Here is a 16882-nt window from a genome sequence, read left to right as displayed (position 1 = left end):
TGGAGAGAGCACATTCTGTTTATCCAGCCATTTGTTGATGGACACTTGCGATGTTTCCACCTTTTGGTGAAATGCCGCTATGAACCTGGGTGTAGAAGTATCTATTTGAGTCACTACTTTAATTCTTTAATTTTAAGTGTGTAATTAAAAGTGGAATTGCTGGATCACATGGTAATTCCATGTTTGGCATTTTGAGGAATCACCATACTGTTTCCCACAATTGCCACACCATTTTACATTCCCACCAGCAATGACCCAGGGCTCCACCTTCCCACATCCCTACCAATACTTGTTATTTTCCATTTTTAAAATAATAACCCTACCAATGGGTATGCAGTGGTATCTCATTGTGGTGTTGGGTTTTTAAAATTGGTGTATAATTGCTTTACAATGTTGTTAGTTTCTGTGTACAACAACATGAATCAGTTCAACAGCATCCCTGTTGAGCCTCCCTTCCCCTTATCCTACCCATCTAGGTCATCACAGAGCACCATCTCAATGTGGTTTGGTTTGTATTTCCCTAGTGACTAGTGATGTGGAGTATTTTTCCATGTGCTTATTGCCTGTTTGTATACCTTCTTTGGAAAATGTCTATTCAAGTCCTTTGGCCATTTTTGAATATTTTATTTAACAGATCAAATTTAGCAGGGTATTAAAAACTCATAATTTCCAAGTAAGATTGGTCCTGGAATTCAAGGATAGCTCAAAGTTATAAAACCTATAAATGTCATCAGTTACATAATAAATCAAAAAATACACTGCAAATGATTATTTCAAAAGGTACAAAAAAAGATTTTCATAAAATATATAATTTGATAAACAGATACTCTTGCCGAATTAGGAATAGAAAGGAAATTTCCTTGAGCAGATAATGTCATGGGCATACATAATATCTATATTATGTTTACAAACACCTATAACAAGCATCATATCTAACCAGAAAATTCCCTAAGCATACCAATTAAACTCACTGTCTTATGTCATTAAAGATATGTCTTTCCTAAGAAACAGTGTTTCCACTTCTAAATATATACCCTAGGGAATTTTCCTGTTTCCACTCAGACACATGGAAGAATGTTGGGTCCAGAAATGTTTGTAATTGCAAGAAATTGGGAACATCCTAAATGTTCATTAACAGGAAAATAGATAACCAATGTATTTGTCAACAAGTACTATGCAGTAGTAAACATGAATGATCTGAACCTACTTTTATCAATGAAAAATGGAAATTGCCAAGCTTAGGTGTAGTGTGATGTCCCTAATACAGAGTTGCATGCATGCATGCATGGGTGGAAATCTAGTAGAAGTGGGAATTTAGGAATGTGGTTCCCTGGGCCTGGGAGTAGAAAGGGATATACTTGAAGTTGAAACTACACCTGTAACATTTGGTTATTCAGAAACTGATAAAGCAAATATTCAGAAAATCCCAAGATTACTTAAAGCTTGTTGGATACACAGATGGTCACTATATTATCATTTATAGTTTGAAATATAATGAAAAGAGGGGGTATACCTTTAAAAAAAAAGGAAGAAGGGGAAAATCTAAAGCTGAGAATATTGGTCTTCTCCCCAAAACAGCATAGTCACAATGGGCATTCAAAGTTAAAGAAACTGCTAAATAAAATTTTAAAAAGCCTTGCACTACAGACAGCAGAGCCTTAACTGTCTAGCTCCACCAGCGGCAGAGGGCATGCCATGTCTTGTTGCCTGGCTGACCTCTGCTCTCCCTCACTGCCCCCCACCCTCCTGCCAATGCCCTTCTCCTTCAGTGCCTGCTAGAGAACTCTGACATGAAGACCCACAGGCCTTTCATGGCGGTGATGACTACTCTTCGTAAATGTAAAGACCAGGTCAGCGAGAGTTTCACCAGGTGAGATTTGGGGTTAGGGATCCGCAAGGTTGAGAATTCGGAAGCTTTGTGTTTTTTTCGCTTCTCATGTCCCACTCCCCTGCTTTAAAACTGGCCACCCTTCTTGGCTTCTAGGTTTGGGGTTCAGCCGTGCCCCATCTGCCTGGGAGATGCACAGGATCCTGTCTGCCTGCCCTGTGACCATGTATTCTGCCTGCGCTGCATTCAAGTTAACCTCACCCAAGGGCATATGGGATGCCCCTTGTGTTTAACCGACTTACCAGACAGATACTCTCCAACTGTTTCCCAGGAGCACAGGTAAAATAGCCTTTCTCTTGAGAAAGCTTTCTCCTTTTTCTTCCTTTTTTGCAAGTACAGTATTCAAAAATATAACTATTGGGCTTCCCTGGTGGCTCAGTGGTAAAGAATCCACCTGCCAATGCTAGAGACATGGGTTTGGTCCCTGATCCGAGAAGATCCCACATATGGCGGAGCAAATAAGCCTGTGCACTACAGTTATTGAGCCTGTGTTCTAGAGCCTTTGAGCCCCAACTATTGAGCCCATGTACCGCAACTACTGAAGCCCAGGCACCCTAGAGTCTTTGCTCTGCAACTAGAGAAGCTACCGTAATGAGAAGCCTGAGCACAGCAACTAGAGAGTAGACCCTGCTTAGCACAAGTAGAGGAAAAACCTGCACAGCGATGAAGACCCAGCACTGCCAAAAATAAATAAAATTATTTTTAAAATATACTATTGACCTTAGAAAGCCTCATAGCAGAGAAGTGTCCTAACAAAGACAACTATTTATGTACTTTTATAAACACCTAGTGGCTGAAAATTATCCTTTCCCCAAGACATGCATGTGTACAGAAGAAGGAGATTGAAAAATTAGAGGAAAAAACCCAGAAACTTGTAAACTAATTAAAGCCTTCACAAGTACCCAAAGAATTTAGATGCAACTGGCTTATCCTCTTGATGTGTAAATGCCATCCGTGTTCTATGATTTGAGGCTAAAGCCAGCTCTTGTCTGACTAAGTGCCTTTAGGGCACTGATTAAAATAGCCCAAGAGGTTGGTTTTCTTCCCTTCTCATGCCTTCTAAAAGTGGGGCACAAGACAAGTCCAGTAGATGGGAGCTTTGAGAAACTCTTGGGATATAAAGGCTATTTATTACTAGATGGTCCAAATGATCAAAGTCTTTCTCAAAAGAGCCATGTGTGCGTACTATCTGTTGCAGTTTTTGGAGACTGATTCTAATCAATATAAGGAGATACTTGCATCTTTTAATTTAAAAAAAAAAAAAAGCTATCCAAATCCCAGAGCACTCTGTAGGGAGGGATTCTGGAACACAGTTTATCAGACTTTTAACCATGGTTTTTAACCATTCCCAAGGGAGGTCATTGAGAAACATGCCCGCTTCCGGCAGATGTGCAATAGTTTCTTCGTGGACCTGGTTACTACCATGTGCTTCAAAGACAATTCTCCACCTCAGAAGGAAGTAGTCAAAGACCTGCTATCCTTACTCTTTGTAGAGAAGGAGCTCCTTCGAGAGGCTCCCCAACGTGAGTGGAGTTAAAAATTCAGTTCTTCATCTCACTTTTTATGTCTGATGTGAACAGTGATCTACCTTTCTCCTGCTGGTTTTAGGACACCGTGAACACACAAAATCTCTTTCTCCTTTTGATGATGTCGTGGATAAGACCCCCGTGATCCGCTCAGTGGTACTGAAACTGCTTTTAAAATACAGGTGAGCACCACGAACATGGAGTTGCCTCGGAAACACCTTGACTTCTTTTTTTTTTTTCCTCCTCTTTTTTCTTTGCCACAAAGCATTCTTTGCAGAACTGGTAGCTAGCTCACTATCTGGGAAAGCTTCTTTAGCAAGAGACGCCCTGGTTCCTTTATCTGTATGCGTTGTATCCTTGGCATATCACATGCTGGCCATGAGTTCAGTATGGCCATAAGTACATGTTTAGGAAGAAGACAGATTTGGGAGAAGGGGCCAGAGCGCTGTGAGACATGTGGGTGCAGGAAGTTGGGAGTCCGGAATCTGCAGGTCTCATCTCAGTTCCACAGCTACAAAGTTTTGTGGGTTTTTGGACTGTGACTTAGAATCTCCACTCAGCCTCCTTGCTCTTGATGTTGTCTAAGTTTTGCTTCTGCTCTTAAGGTTCTCTGATTCTATAAATGAACAGGGAAGCCCATATGGCACCTCAGCTCAATAGGCTTGTTGAATTATGTTATTTTTAAAAATTCTTAGAAAGCTGATCTGTATTCGGAAGATTTCTTTTGGAATATACTCTGTTTCTCAACCTGTGTCCTAACTTGAGAGAGTTCACCTTGAGGTGATGGCAAAATCAAGATGCTATTAGAAAAGTTCCAACAAACACAACTACTTCTAACTTAAATGTCCGAAATCTTTAAGATAGAGATTAGATTTATGTTTAAAACAGGGATCCACTGCAGCCTTGTCTACAGACATTTTATTTTGGTGACTGCCCCCCACCACACACTATTTATGAAATAGTCTTTTCAAACAGGATTTTCAAATAAAATACTCTTAAAATACATTGCTTGCTATACCCAAAAATGGCTCTTAAGGCATATAGACAGACACGGTTGCCTTGAGATATGAAAAGAGCCTCTTGCTGTTCTGTGATTTTCATTAATTTTGGGAAATGTGTGAAATCTGTATTCATGTGAATCTCCTTGCTTAGAGAAAAGGAAAAGTGTCATTGACATGTATATCTCTTGACATAAAGTATAGACACATTAATATGAGTGTAAACTACACTCAAAGGTAAATGCTTTGTTCTGGAATATTTAGAGTTAAATTTACAGAACTGATTTTGAAATAAAAATCTTGAGACATAAACACAGTTTAAAAATATGAATGGTCATTCCCTGGGTTGAAAACTACTTGCTTCTGTCATTGCTTTTTGTGGTTCATGTGCTTTTGTATGTTAAGAATGAATCAGACTGGACTTACATTCTTTATGGAAATATAGGCACCTGCTGTCTGGGCAGACCCGTGCATGGGACAGTGTTGACCAGACTGCAAATAACACTAAGATGGCATGTGACTTTTTCAACTTGTTGGTGTTTGCACTGATGTTACTAAAGTGATGAGAGATAAAGCTGCTAGCATCTTAGCGTGAGAAAGACCCTGGTAGTGGCCATTATTTCTGTCCCCACCGTGCACATGTAATTTTTAAAAATGCCAGTTTCATGTAATATCCTTGATGAAGCTGTAAAAATTATTAATTCTACTAAATCCCCGCTCTTAAGGATATGACTGTTAATGTTGCATTATAATGAGAGGTACACACAAAGCCTCCAGCAGCACATCAAGGTACAAGGTTGTCTCAAGGAATACCACTCCTGCAGTTTTTGAGTTACATCCTGATCTGGCTGCTCTTTTTGTGAAATACCGCTTTTACTTGAAAGAATGACTGACAAATGACGCTCAAACCTGGGCATTTTCTTGAAAAAAAGTGAGGTGAGCCTGTCACAAACTGAGGGTTTAGTTACTGATTATAAAATTCAAGTTTATAAGCAGACATTTAAAGGTTTGGAGGAATTCCCTGGTGATCTAGTGGTTAGGACTGCATGCTTTCATTGCCAAAGATCCAGGTTCAGTCCCTGGTCAGGTAATTAAGATCCTTCAAGTCTCAGCATGGCTAAATTAAAAAACAAAATAAAATGTTGGAAAACTTGTATTCTCCACTGTGAGCCTGTCGGCTTTCTAATATGTACAAACTTTTTGATAACATGGGTGTTGATATTAATGAATGTAAGATTTTATAAAATATAGAATTAAAATGTCAACATTTGCCAACTATGCACAGCTCAGCGAACCAGTATTTATGAAGTAACTGATTCTTGATGTCACAGAACTGTGCATTGATCAAAAAGAAATCTGTCTGATGTGCAAGGCAGATTATTTGATTTTAATGTAATTAACTATGAAAAGTGCATTGATAAGGTTTCAGATTGCACATTGAAACTAATCTTTAGAAATTATCATCTATCATTTTTGGTATAGTATCAAAAAAGAGTATCCATATTTACCTGAAAAGACTACTAAAATATTTCTCCCTTTTCCAACTACATAATGTGTGAGACCAGATTTTCCTCATATAATATAGTGAAACCAACTAGAAGCAGAAGCAGATTTGAGAATCCAGTGAACTTCTGTTAAGCTAGGCATTAAAAAGATTTATAGGATTGAAAAACAATGCCCTTCTTACTAATGAAATTTTGTTTTGGAAAAGATTTTTAAAAATATTATTTATGTTAATATGTGATTAGTATGGTTATTTTAAATGATGAATATTGATATATATTTTCAATTTTTCTTAGTTTTAATTTCTATTATTGTAAATATCAAAAGATATAACCAATAGAAGCAAAAGCTCTTTGTGGTTCTCATTAATTTTTAAGTCTGTTAAGGAGTCCTGGAGCCAAAAATTTGAGAACAGCTGATATAAAATTGTTATTATATAGTCACTATGTCATGTCTGACTCTTTTGCAATCCCATGGACTAAAGCCTGCCAGGCTTCTCTGTCCATGGGATTCTCCAGGCAAAAATACTGGAGTGGGTTGCCATTTCTTCCTCCAGGGAATCTTCCTGACCCAGGGAACAAACCCGAGTCTCCTGCATTAGCAGGCAGATTCTTTACCACTGAACCACCTGGGAAGCCCATCTGAAATATGGAATTTTCTATTCCTCCAAGTTGGTGCTAAAATATTCTTCATAAAATCATGTTATAAACTATATAAACACATCCATGTACATGAGAAAGTGGAAGTGTTAGTTGCTCAGTAGTGTCCAACACTTTGTGACCCCATGGACTGTAGTCTGCCAGGCTCCTCTGTCCATGGAATTCTCCAGGCAAGAATACTGGAGTGAGTTGCCATTCTGTTCTCCAGGGGATCTTCCTAGCTGTGTACGTGTGTATATATATAATTATACAGGAAGCAGGAAATGAATAATAGGCAGATAGATACTTCATACCTTTGTTTTGACAAAATGGGTTTCCAGACCTTAGCTAACCAGGTATATATAATATTTCTCCTTTCCTAGCTTCTGTGATGTGAAAGAATATATTCAGACTTACTTGTCCGAGTTAGAAAAGAAACCATTCCTGGCTGAAGATAAAACCGAACTGTACATGCTCTTTAGCAACTGCCTGGAGGTAAGCTGACTATCACCTCACTACTTTTCTTTTGCAGGCTCTCAGAACCACATGGTTTATGCAATGGAATAGTGTTTTTCTGAAGATTTATGGAATATAATTTATGCGGTGACATTACAGATGCTGTACTCCATTTAGGGGGAAAAATATTTCAGAAACATTACTTCTGTCCTCAGAAATTGCCTATATTGGCATTATGAGCATGTGCATGAGGGGGAAAAAGGCATTGAAGAATATGCCTCCAAAGTTCATGATGCCTCTCTGCAGGTGCTGAGGTTGTGAATGCTTCTAATTTTTATTCTCTTCATATTGTTGTTTCTTCCGAAAATCTTACAATGCATATGAAAATTTAAATTAGGTTAAAAAAATTTTTTTTTCATTATAGCTTTTATTCTTTTCCCTCCTTCTGGTCCCTAAAATAAAAAATAAAAAGAGCTGTTAGTTTTTCATGATTCAAAAAATATCCACTCAAACCCACAACACTGTTCTTTATCCTTATTACATTGTCCATGACCACACTGGTGAAATTTCAAAGATGGGGTCTTATAAATAAAAAAGAATAATATCCTTTCTTTCTGGTTCTATGTTCCCTAGGATTCAATACATGAGAAGAATAATGCTTTCTTCATAAGGGATGAATTGAAATACCTGCAAGAGGAAGGCCAATTCCTTACAACATACCCCCGAGTGGGATACAGCCGATGGCCTGCTGGTGAGGCCTCAGTGGAACACCTGCAGGAGATGGCCCGCATCCGCCTCTGTCTTGACAAGGCATCTGAGATCCTCGCCGAGCTTCAGGACGGCTCAGGCAGGTCTTCTTCCCAACCTTTCTTGACCACAGGCTGGGAGCCCCCATGATTTAGAAATTCAGCAAGTGTGGGAAGCTGGTTCTCAGAATAATACTGGTTTGTACCATGGCCCCTTTCTTCTAGATTAGTTCTCTCAGTGTGAATTCCCAAAGGGTAGGCACAGAGCTTTTACTAGCCTCTGTTCCAGACAGTTAACTAACAAGTACCCTCAGCCATCAATTGGCCTTTCTCATTGGCTCTGCAGAGATGGCGGAGGAGAAGCGTCGCTACCTGAAGCAGGTGGAGCGCTTCTGTGCCCGGGTCCAGAATGACTGGTACCGAGTGTACCTGGTGAGGAAGCTCACCAGCCAGCAGGGGATGGAGTTTGTGCAGAGCCTCTCCAAAGAGGGCCATCCAGCCCACTGGGTGTTTCCTAAGGAAGTCATCGCACAGCAGGTGAGAAGAGCAGTCCGGCAGCCCCAGTGCTGTCTCAGCTCCCCTGTCCCATCCACCCCTGGAAGCGGGCTGCTGCTCCTCCATTCCTCCCTGACCTTCTCCCACATCCATCCCAGAAAATGCTTGCATCTGGTCTGGTCTGGCCCTCTGTCTCTGGGTTTCAATTGACGCAGCTTGTTATCGAGGTTATCTGCCTAGGGGAAAGGTGTGTCTATGTGTGTTTCTGGTTTGTTATCTATCTGCAAAGCATATGTAGGCATCACTTCTGATTGAATTCAACACAGGAAAAGCAAAAGAATGATTCTGTGGCTTCGGCTTTTAGCAAATTAAAAGTCATTCATCCTGTAAAATAAGCACTTTTTATCCTCAGCAGGCAAGACAGGAAAGGACTAAGGATGACAGAGTTGCAGTCATTTTGGCTTCAGGACTGCTTAGTTGTCCTTTCCTAGTGGAGAAGGAAATGGCAGCCCACTCCAGTGTTCTTGCCTGGAGAATCCCAGGGACAGGGGAACCTGGTGGGCTTCCGTCTATGGGGTTGCACAGAGTCGGACACGACTGAAGTGACTTAGCAGCAGCAGCAGCAGTGCCAGAAATGAATGAATTTTTATTGTACTGGGGTTACAAAAATGGCATTAAAAATCCTGGCTTTTTTTTCCTCCCAACCAGAACTTAGGCCTGACGTGTCAGTCCTTTGGTGCTCTCCTCTGAGTGCAGAGGGAAAGCAGCTCCAGTATCACCTCCCTTAGATTTCTGCCCACTCTTCATCCAGAGAGGAGGAGGTGCTTCTCAAACAGCAGTGAGCTGTTGTGCCTCAGTTTGTCTCAGAAACCTGGTTCAACTGCCCTTAAACCTTCAGTGATTGCCTGGTTCCTTTACCTATCAAGAAGGTTCTTTGCTCAATATTTCCCACACTGTACCCACCGTGGTTAACCCCTGTGTTCTTGGAGTTGCAGAGGGATCATCCAGGCCAGATGGACCGGTATCTGGTGCATGGGAATGACTACAAGGCTGTCCGGGATGCAGTGGCCAAAGCCATTCTGGAATCCAAGCCCCTGGCTATTGAGACTGCTCTGGAGGTAGGCCAGGCTGGCGGCTGCTCTGTGTACACAGTGTCCCCTCACAGCCCAAGTCTTGTCTTGTTAGGGTCAAATGAGGCAATGGAAGAAGCTCCACAGGGTGACAGGCTGCCTTGGAAGTCCTATGTCCATGGCCTCGTGAGCTCGCCTGGCAACAGGCGAGTGGCAGTGGTTGATTGGGTTGCTGGGTTTGTGAGAGCCAACCAGCAGCTCCTTTCTGATTCATTTAGGTCCATTACCTTCTTTGAGACCCTCCTGAAAAGCCGCTTCCTCCAGGATTCCTCTGCTCTGAGATGCGGTGGCACAGGAAGCAAAACCTCATAATTCCCGTAGAGACATATGCACGTGTTTATTTTAATAGATGCAGGCTTTTAAAAATACAATCTTTAAATTGTTACATTTTTATTTCCTTTCTGAGTCCTTATTTACCTTGGTGCTTTGCTGGAAAAAGAGGAAATAAATATCTTAGTTCAGCAAAAGTTCCCGAAAGGGACCAGGGAATTAGTCAGAAAGAGAACAGATAGTGATCTCTTTTACTTCTGCAGTAAGCTATGTAATAAATATACATTGCGTTTAATATGAGAATGTTTTTGAAGAGTTGTTTTCTCGAAGATGGTCCTGAGGTGCAGGGTTCCAGGTGCCTATGGTATTGGGAAAGGCTCCCTCACCCTCTCCAAGGCTTTAGTACTGATCTCATTCTTTATTCACATACAGATCACATGAGATTCTGGCCCTGAGCTATAACTGTATAATTTTTAAAATTATTACTTGATGTCCTTGCTTTTTCAGGCCTGTAGGAGCTCCACAACTCAGGAGGCTGTCTACCTACTGTTAGCACTTTTTAGAGAGGTCACCACTTTGTACAGATCCCACAATGCAGACCTCCATCCTAAGCCACAGGTGAGTATCAGCCTCCAGGGCTGTGTTCATAGTCTCACAATTTGAACGGACTTTTTGAATAGAGGTAAAATTCACAAACACCGGGATTGCCCTGGTGGTCCACTGGCTAAGATTCCGTGCTCCCAATGCAGGGGCCCAGGTTTGATCTCTGGTCAGGGAAATAGATCCCACATATCACAATGAAGACTGGATGCCACCAAATAAATAAATATTCACTTAAAAAGAAAGTCATGTATACCAATTATGCCCATAATTTTAAAAAATCTTGGATGGGGGTTTTCAGCATTCTTATGAAGAGGAACTACTTTCTGTTTCACCCAAAGCTTTTAGAGTAACAATTAAAACTAAAGTCAAAAAAATGATTTATGGACTTCCCTGGTGGTCCACTGGCTAAGACTCTGCACTCCCAATGCAGGGGCCCTGGGTTCAATCCCTGGTCGGGGAACTAGATCCCACATGCCACAACTAAAACCCACTGAAGCCAAATAAATTTAAAATAAATAAACAAAAATAAAGTTGTCTTAAAAATATCTTAATAATGTTTTCAAAAACAGAATTATCAAAACTAGTGCTTGCATATGTGGTTTCTGTGTTTGTAGAGATTTCTCTGGATAATTCCCCTTCCGGCAGTAGTCATTTAGCCATTGTAACGTCGATTTTAAAACCTTTTTAATGCAACTAACTTTATTTGTTTATTTATTTATTTATGGCTGCGCCCTGTGTCTTGAGGGGTCTCAGTTTCCCAACTAGGGATTGAACCTCGGGTCCTCGGCGGTGAAAGTGATAGTCCTAACACTGGACCACCGGAGAATTCCTCTTAAGCAGATATTTGATAAGTTTTTGGTATCAAAAAGCATGACTAACATAAGAGAAAACCTTTGGTTTTTCTCCTGCTATTCATATAATATTTTTATTTGATGTATTTTTTTTCCTGTCAGCAATGTGAGGCTATGAAGAAATTCATTGAGAAAAGCAACACCTTGTCTCCTGATATCAGAGCTTTTGCAATGTCCCTTGTGAATAATGAACTACCCCTGCTGAGGACAGGTCCTGGGGTCAGCAACCTGGAAGGGACAGTAATAGAAATGGCTGTTCATGCTGCAACCGTCCTTCTCTGTGGACGAAGCCAAGTCTTAGGACCCCTGAAGAATTTGGCCTTCTTCCCACACCTCATGGTGGTAAGACTGGGATATGATTTCTTCTGCATTCACAGGGAAAACTTTAGAGACCCTGCTGGTACCTCAGACACTGTTGAATCTGTTTCTCTTGTAGGTTCACCATCTTCCTCTTTCTCACTTGGTGCTTTAGTCCACAGTGGTGGTGAAAACCTTGCCTTGCCCTTTGTTATTTCATAGAGAGCTGTTCTGTGTTCCTCATAGAGAGCTTTTGGGGTCGAGAAGAGAGAAAATCAAGGTCACGTTCTTACTCAAGGCCTCTTGCTGAGCAGCGACAGCCAGTCGATGTGTTCACTAAGCTAAAGCCAGCTCTGCTTTTTTGACTTTTCAGAATGCCTTTCTTCCAACAATGCCTGAAGACTTGCTGCCTCAAGCTAGGAATTGGAAGGGTCTGGAAGGAGTCAAGTGGTACAGTAAGTGCTGGCCTGTGGTGGAATCCCACTCCTGGGCTTTGAATAGCAACCTAAAACTACAGAAAATGTTGGTATAGAATGGGGCTACGTGGGTTTGTGCCTGAAGCGTCCAAGGTGCCTGCCTCCTCCTGCCATGGGTGCCTTTGCAGAACATGAACAGTTTGCGGGAATTGGTACCTGCTGACTGTGGATGAACCAGATCATTCTTTTTCTTAGTCACAGGGAAAGGGTCCTTTCGGATGCACTTCTGTGTCCTGGAATATGCCCTTTGGGGGAGAACGGGGCACTGGGAACCACATCAGAAACTCAGTCTAGGGCCAGCTCACAATTCAACCAAGGTTTTGACCCAAAGATAGTTCTTTTAGAAATATAGAACTGAGGGAGGAAAAAATATAACCCATGAACTGATGTAAATTTTACCATTGTCCTGAGTAGATAATCTTTTTAAAGTAGTTTTTAAAGTTGTTATAAAACCTGCTCACAGCAAAAAGAAAAAATCAAAGAGAATAAATAGAAGGGTATAAAATACTATCCATTGTGCCTCCAAAAATAACCCCTCGTATGAGCCTGTAATCTAGTTTCTCTTTGCTTTGTGAAATTAAATGCAGACACTATTTTTCAATGCTACAATTTGAGCTCCTGGTATGTGCCAAATATCTGTCAGTAAACTAGCAGAGTTTAAGATTTCTGGTAACATGCTTAGAACTTCAAGTCCACGTCATTATTTGGTTAGACCAGAAAGCAGGGAGTTAGGTTTTCCTTTTAATGGTGGGTCATTAGGCAAAGCCTCACCAGCCATCATGTGTCCTGTTCTTTCAACAGCATGTCCCAATGGTCACGTGTGCTCTGTAGGAGAGGTGAGTCTTGGTATTTGGGGTAGGGTTTGGGGAGGTTCAAAATGTGTGTTCCTCCTCCAGGTCTGAGGAGGGGGCCCATGAGGGAGGAGGATAAGGAGAGACTGGACCTCTGGGGAGAACACAGACTCATTTTGACAGCGGTTCTATGGGGCTTCCCTCATCGCTCAGTTGGTAAAGAATCCACCTGCAATGCAGGAGACCCCGGTTCGATTCCTGGGTTGAGAAGCCATGCTGGAGAAGGGATAGGCTACCCTCTCCAGTATTCTTGGGCTTCCCTTGTGGCTCAGCTGGTAAAGAATCTGCCTGCAATGCGGGAGACCTGGGTTTGATCCCTGGGTTGGGAAGATCCCCTGGAAAAGGGAAGGGCTACCCACTCCAGTACTCTGGCCTGGAGAATTCCATGGACTGCAGTCCATGGGGTTGCAAAGAGTCAGACATGACTGACTTTCACTTTCACTAGGTATTCTGACTAAACCTCCAAACGGTATGAAGGTTTTCCAGCCTGGGTTTCTTGACCTTAGCCCTGTGGACATAAGGCCTTATTGTGGGGCCAGCCTGGGCATTCTTGCAGGTTTACAAGCATTTCTGGCCTCAACTCACCGGATGGCAGTAGTATCCTGTCTTGCCAGTGTGACAGATAAAACTGCCTCCAGATGTTGCTCAAGGTTCCCTGAAAGACAGAACTGCAGGGCTGGGACCATGCTGGCAGTCCTTCCTGGCCACTGTAGTACAGAGTCAGTGACATAGGTCTTCATGTGATGACAAGGTGTTGACTAGACTGTAGGCTGGATTACTAGCCCAGCAAGGAGACAGTGTCTAGACACCGAAGGGTAGGAAAAGGAGATGAGTGGCTGATAAGCCTGTGAGGGGAAGATGCGTGTATTATTCTTGTCTGAATCCCAAAGCATCTAGCCAGGGCCATTCATAGTGTCATCTATACATGCTCAGAACAGGCTATTGAATTGAAACAGACAAATGTTATTTAATACAGTATATAAGCAGCATGGAGGATAAACCGGATACATGCTTTGCACCTTATATTTCTGACTTTATTGTCCATGAAATGGGATTAAAATAGATTCTTCCTAAGACTGCTCCCAGTACTGAAATTGTGTGGTCCAGGAATCTGAGACTGGTTTGTTTTGTTACAGACTATTAGTGTATTTACAGTAGCACACAATCTGATTTCAAAAAATGAACCTTTGGAAGTAGTAAATCATATGGTGACATTGTTTAAAAATAAAAAAGTCTAAATGGCGTTAAGGAATGCCATTTAAGGAAATCAGTTTGGAAGCTACTGTAGTATTCCTGGTGTTAGATAATGAAGCAGTAAACCCATAGGAGAATGAATGGAAAACAGTGATGAACGTGAAAAAAAGATTGAGTTTTGTATATTTGTCTATAAAGTGACTGGGAATAAAACTTAATAGCTTCTATTTTGTAAAAAGTCTAAATTTTCCCACACACAACATAGTTGGCTGAAGAAGGAAATGGCAACCCACTCCAGTATTCTTGCCTGGAGAGTCCCCTGGACAGAGGAGCCTGGTGGGTATAGTCCATGGGGTTGCAAAGAGATGGACACGACTGAGCGACTAACACACACACACACAACACAGTTGGCACGGAGCGCCTGCCCTGTCTCCCAGGCTCCTGCAGCCCCACCCGACATACACATACACTGAAGGAAGCAGTCCTAGTGGCATCCACTACCTTCTGTGCTAAGAATGTGCTCATACTTTGAGATTTGTCCAAACTGATCTGGGGTCACATTTGTGTTTCTCCTAGTGTGGCATGCCGATGGTAAAGAGCCTTTGTATTGACTGTCGTGCTCCAATTGGAGGGATTAATCACAAACCAGAGAAGGGATTTCATGTTATCAAGTATGTAATTTTCTATTTCCATGCTAAATAATCAAACCATGTGCTTTGCAGCTGTTTCTATTCCAGCTGATAAATCAATACTAAATATATTATCAATTACAATAGTACATTTGGATCTGGGTCATGTTGGATATCAACGCCAAGGTCTCTGTGGTCATTCAGTAGTGAGGCATTTGATCTGTCACTGGCTAACTGGGCTTTTAATGCAAAAATAGACCATACCTTAGTACTTATTAATATTAATACTTTTTAATTCAAATATCTTCCAGTTGCACCTTGGTTACAACCCCTGTAGAAATTGCTTGGCATAAACAGGGTGACCAAATTCAGAAGGAAGTTTAAGTCTGTCACTTACAAACTCTTAGCTTACCTTTTTTTTTTTTTTTTTGAGAAAAACAGAGGAGACCTAGTCAATCTTATCAAATACTTCAGAATCCAGCTAAAAACCGGATCTCATAATCCCACACTTGCTCATTAGACAAATGTGGTTGTAAATGCTCCCTTAATAGGAGGTGTGACCTCTCTACATTGATCTTATAGTCTAGCTATTTTGGTGCTGTTACAGTGTAAAATATTCTAACCTGTTATCTCCATAAACTATTAGAATGTCCTAGAATCTCCAGTATCATTTCAGCTGAACATAGCCATCACACTGCACCTCCCATCTGGGTGTGATGCCAAATCCTTTGCAGAGATTGGATCCTAGTTTTTATGTGGGAAAAGGAGACTGGTGTGTATATACTTCCATGTTAATGTCAGCTACTCCAGACTCTGTCCTTTGCCTGCCTGCCACTCCCCCACTGATTCAGGGCAAGAAGCAGGTCCAGAGCACCATCCTGACATATGGCCCCAGGAATAGCACAAACAGCCAGTTTTGTTTTGATAATGATTTTATTTCATTATTATTATTTATTTGCATTTATTTTTTGTAGCATTTATTCCCGTACCTCAAGTTTTTGTTCCTTCAGTTTCTTCTGGGATATCTTTTTCTTCTGTGCAACCTCCTCTTCTGGTTTAGGAACAGTCTGTTCTTTTTCAGAAAGGATCATCTCAGTGTGGCAGGGAGAGCTCATGGAGGGGTTGATCCAACCCTGAGCTCTGTAAGTCCTGTGCCGCATTTTGGGGTTTTGTTCACCTGGCTGTGCTCAATAAGCAAGATAATCTACATCTAAGTCCTTCAGTTCAGCATCACTTTCTGCATTTTTGAGCATGTGCAGTAAAAATTCTGCACTGTTTTCGGGCCGCCGACCCTGCCTTCAGCCCGTGTTTGTCCTGTGCACACCGACCAGCTCCACCACTGTAACAGTGGGATGGCGCACACTGCTTCTGTAAAGCGACATCCTCCTGATAGCTGGTGGCTTTTCGGCTATGCATCCCCTCAATGGCCGGAGAGGTTTCACCAATGTTCTTAAAGTGAATCTTGATTTGCATGATTTTGTGGGGTTTTCTGGGTCAAGTGAATGATGAGCCATTTATAGAGGTCATCTCAGGGCTGCTTATCAGAAAAGCTTGTTATTTTTTTTTTTTTTACTGAAGTTGATGTACAATACTATATAAGTTACAGGTGTACAATATTGTAATTCATGATTTTAAAGGCTATATTCCATTTATAGTTATAAAATATTGGATATATTGCCCATGTTGTACAATATATCCTTATAGCTTATTTTATACATAATAGTTTGTACCTCAAACCCCCTACTATTATATTGCCCCTCTTCCCCCCAACTAGTCTCACAAACAGCCACTTTACACTGTTGTGGGCTTCTGGTTAGCCAGAAGGGCCTGTCTATAAAGAAAAAGACTCGGAAAACTGGTCTAGGTTTATTACAATCAGTAACTTTCAGCATCATTTTCTTCAAAACCGTGACCCGGTCTCTCGGTCCTGAGACTCTGAAGTGTGCCCCCAGAGCCAGAAGAAACGGTCTTCTTCAGCCTTCACCCTGTCATCTCTCGTCCTTTCCAGTGATACCACGGACAGAACTCAAACTGGCCATGTGCTGGGAAACCCACCACCCAGAGGTGTGCCCGTGGTATCTGACCGACAGATGTCCCCAGTGGTCTTCCTTCTCATCCGGCTACTCACTCATCTGGCTATGCTTCTGGGAGCCACCCAGAGTCCCCAGGTAGAGCATGGTACTGCCCAATCACGTACTAGTTTCTATGGTAGTTTTTTCATAGTGAATCCTTTCATCTAAAAAACCCTACCCGGTTCCTGGGAAGGCCCTGCGGGGTCCTGCTTGGTTGCACTGTGGCTAACCCTGTTCTGCTCCAGTTCTCTGATTTTGC

General features: G+C 41.7%; 1 protein-coding gene across 4 annotated transcripts in view; it reads left to right on the top strand.

The window, feature by feature from the left end:
* RNF213 (ring finger protein 213) overlaps positions 1-16882 on the top strand; it is a 122416-nt gene that overhangs the window by 92715 nt on the left and 12819 nt on the right. For all 4 annotated transcript variants that reach the window (XM_069541971.1, XM_069541970.1, XM_069541972.1 and 1 more), the window contains 14 exons: positions 1770-1870; positions 1985-2167; positions 3242-3411; positions 3497-3596; positions 6937-7048; positions 7643-7856; positions 8102-8292; positions 9246-9368; positions 10158-10268; positions 11207-11446; positions 11775-11856; positions 12679-12713; positions 14499-14593; positions 16560-16719. In XM_069541971.1, coding sequence (XP_069398072.1) covers positions 1770-1870; positions 1985-2167; positions 3242-3411; positions 3497-3596; positions 6937-7048; positions 7643-7856; positions 8102-8292; positions 9246-9368; positions 10158-10268; positions 11207-11446; positions 11775-11856; positions 12679-12713; positions 14499-14593; positions 16560-16719 — 1917 coding nt within the window. The remainder of the gene's footprint in view (positions 1-1769; positions 1871-1984; positions 2168-3241; positions 3412-3496; positions 3597-6936; positions 7049-7642; positions 7857-8101; positions 8293-9245; positions 9369-10157; positions 10269-11206; positions 11447-11774; positions 11857-12678; positions 12714-14498; positions 14594-16559; positions 16720-16882) is intronic.

The sequence above is a fragment of the Ovis canadensis genome, chromosome 11 (assembly GCF_042477335.2).
Source record: "Ovis canadensis isolate MfBH-ARS-UI-01 breed Bighorn chromosome 11, ARS-UI_OviCan_v2, whole genome shotgun sequence".
Lineage (NCBI taxonomy): Eukaryota > Metazoa > Chordata > Mammalia > Artiodactyla > Bovidae > Ovis > Ovis canadensis.
This window is presented reverse-complemented; position numbering and strand designations above follow the sequence as displayed.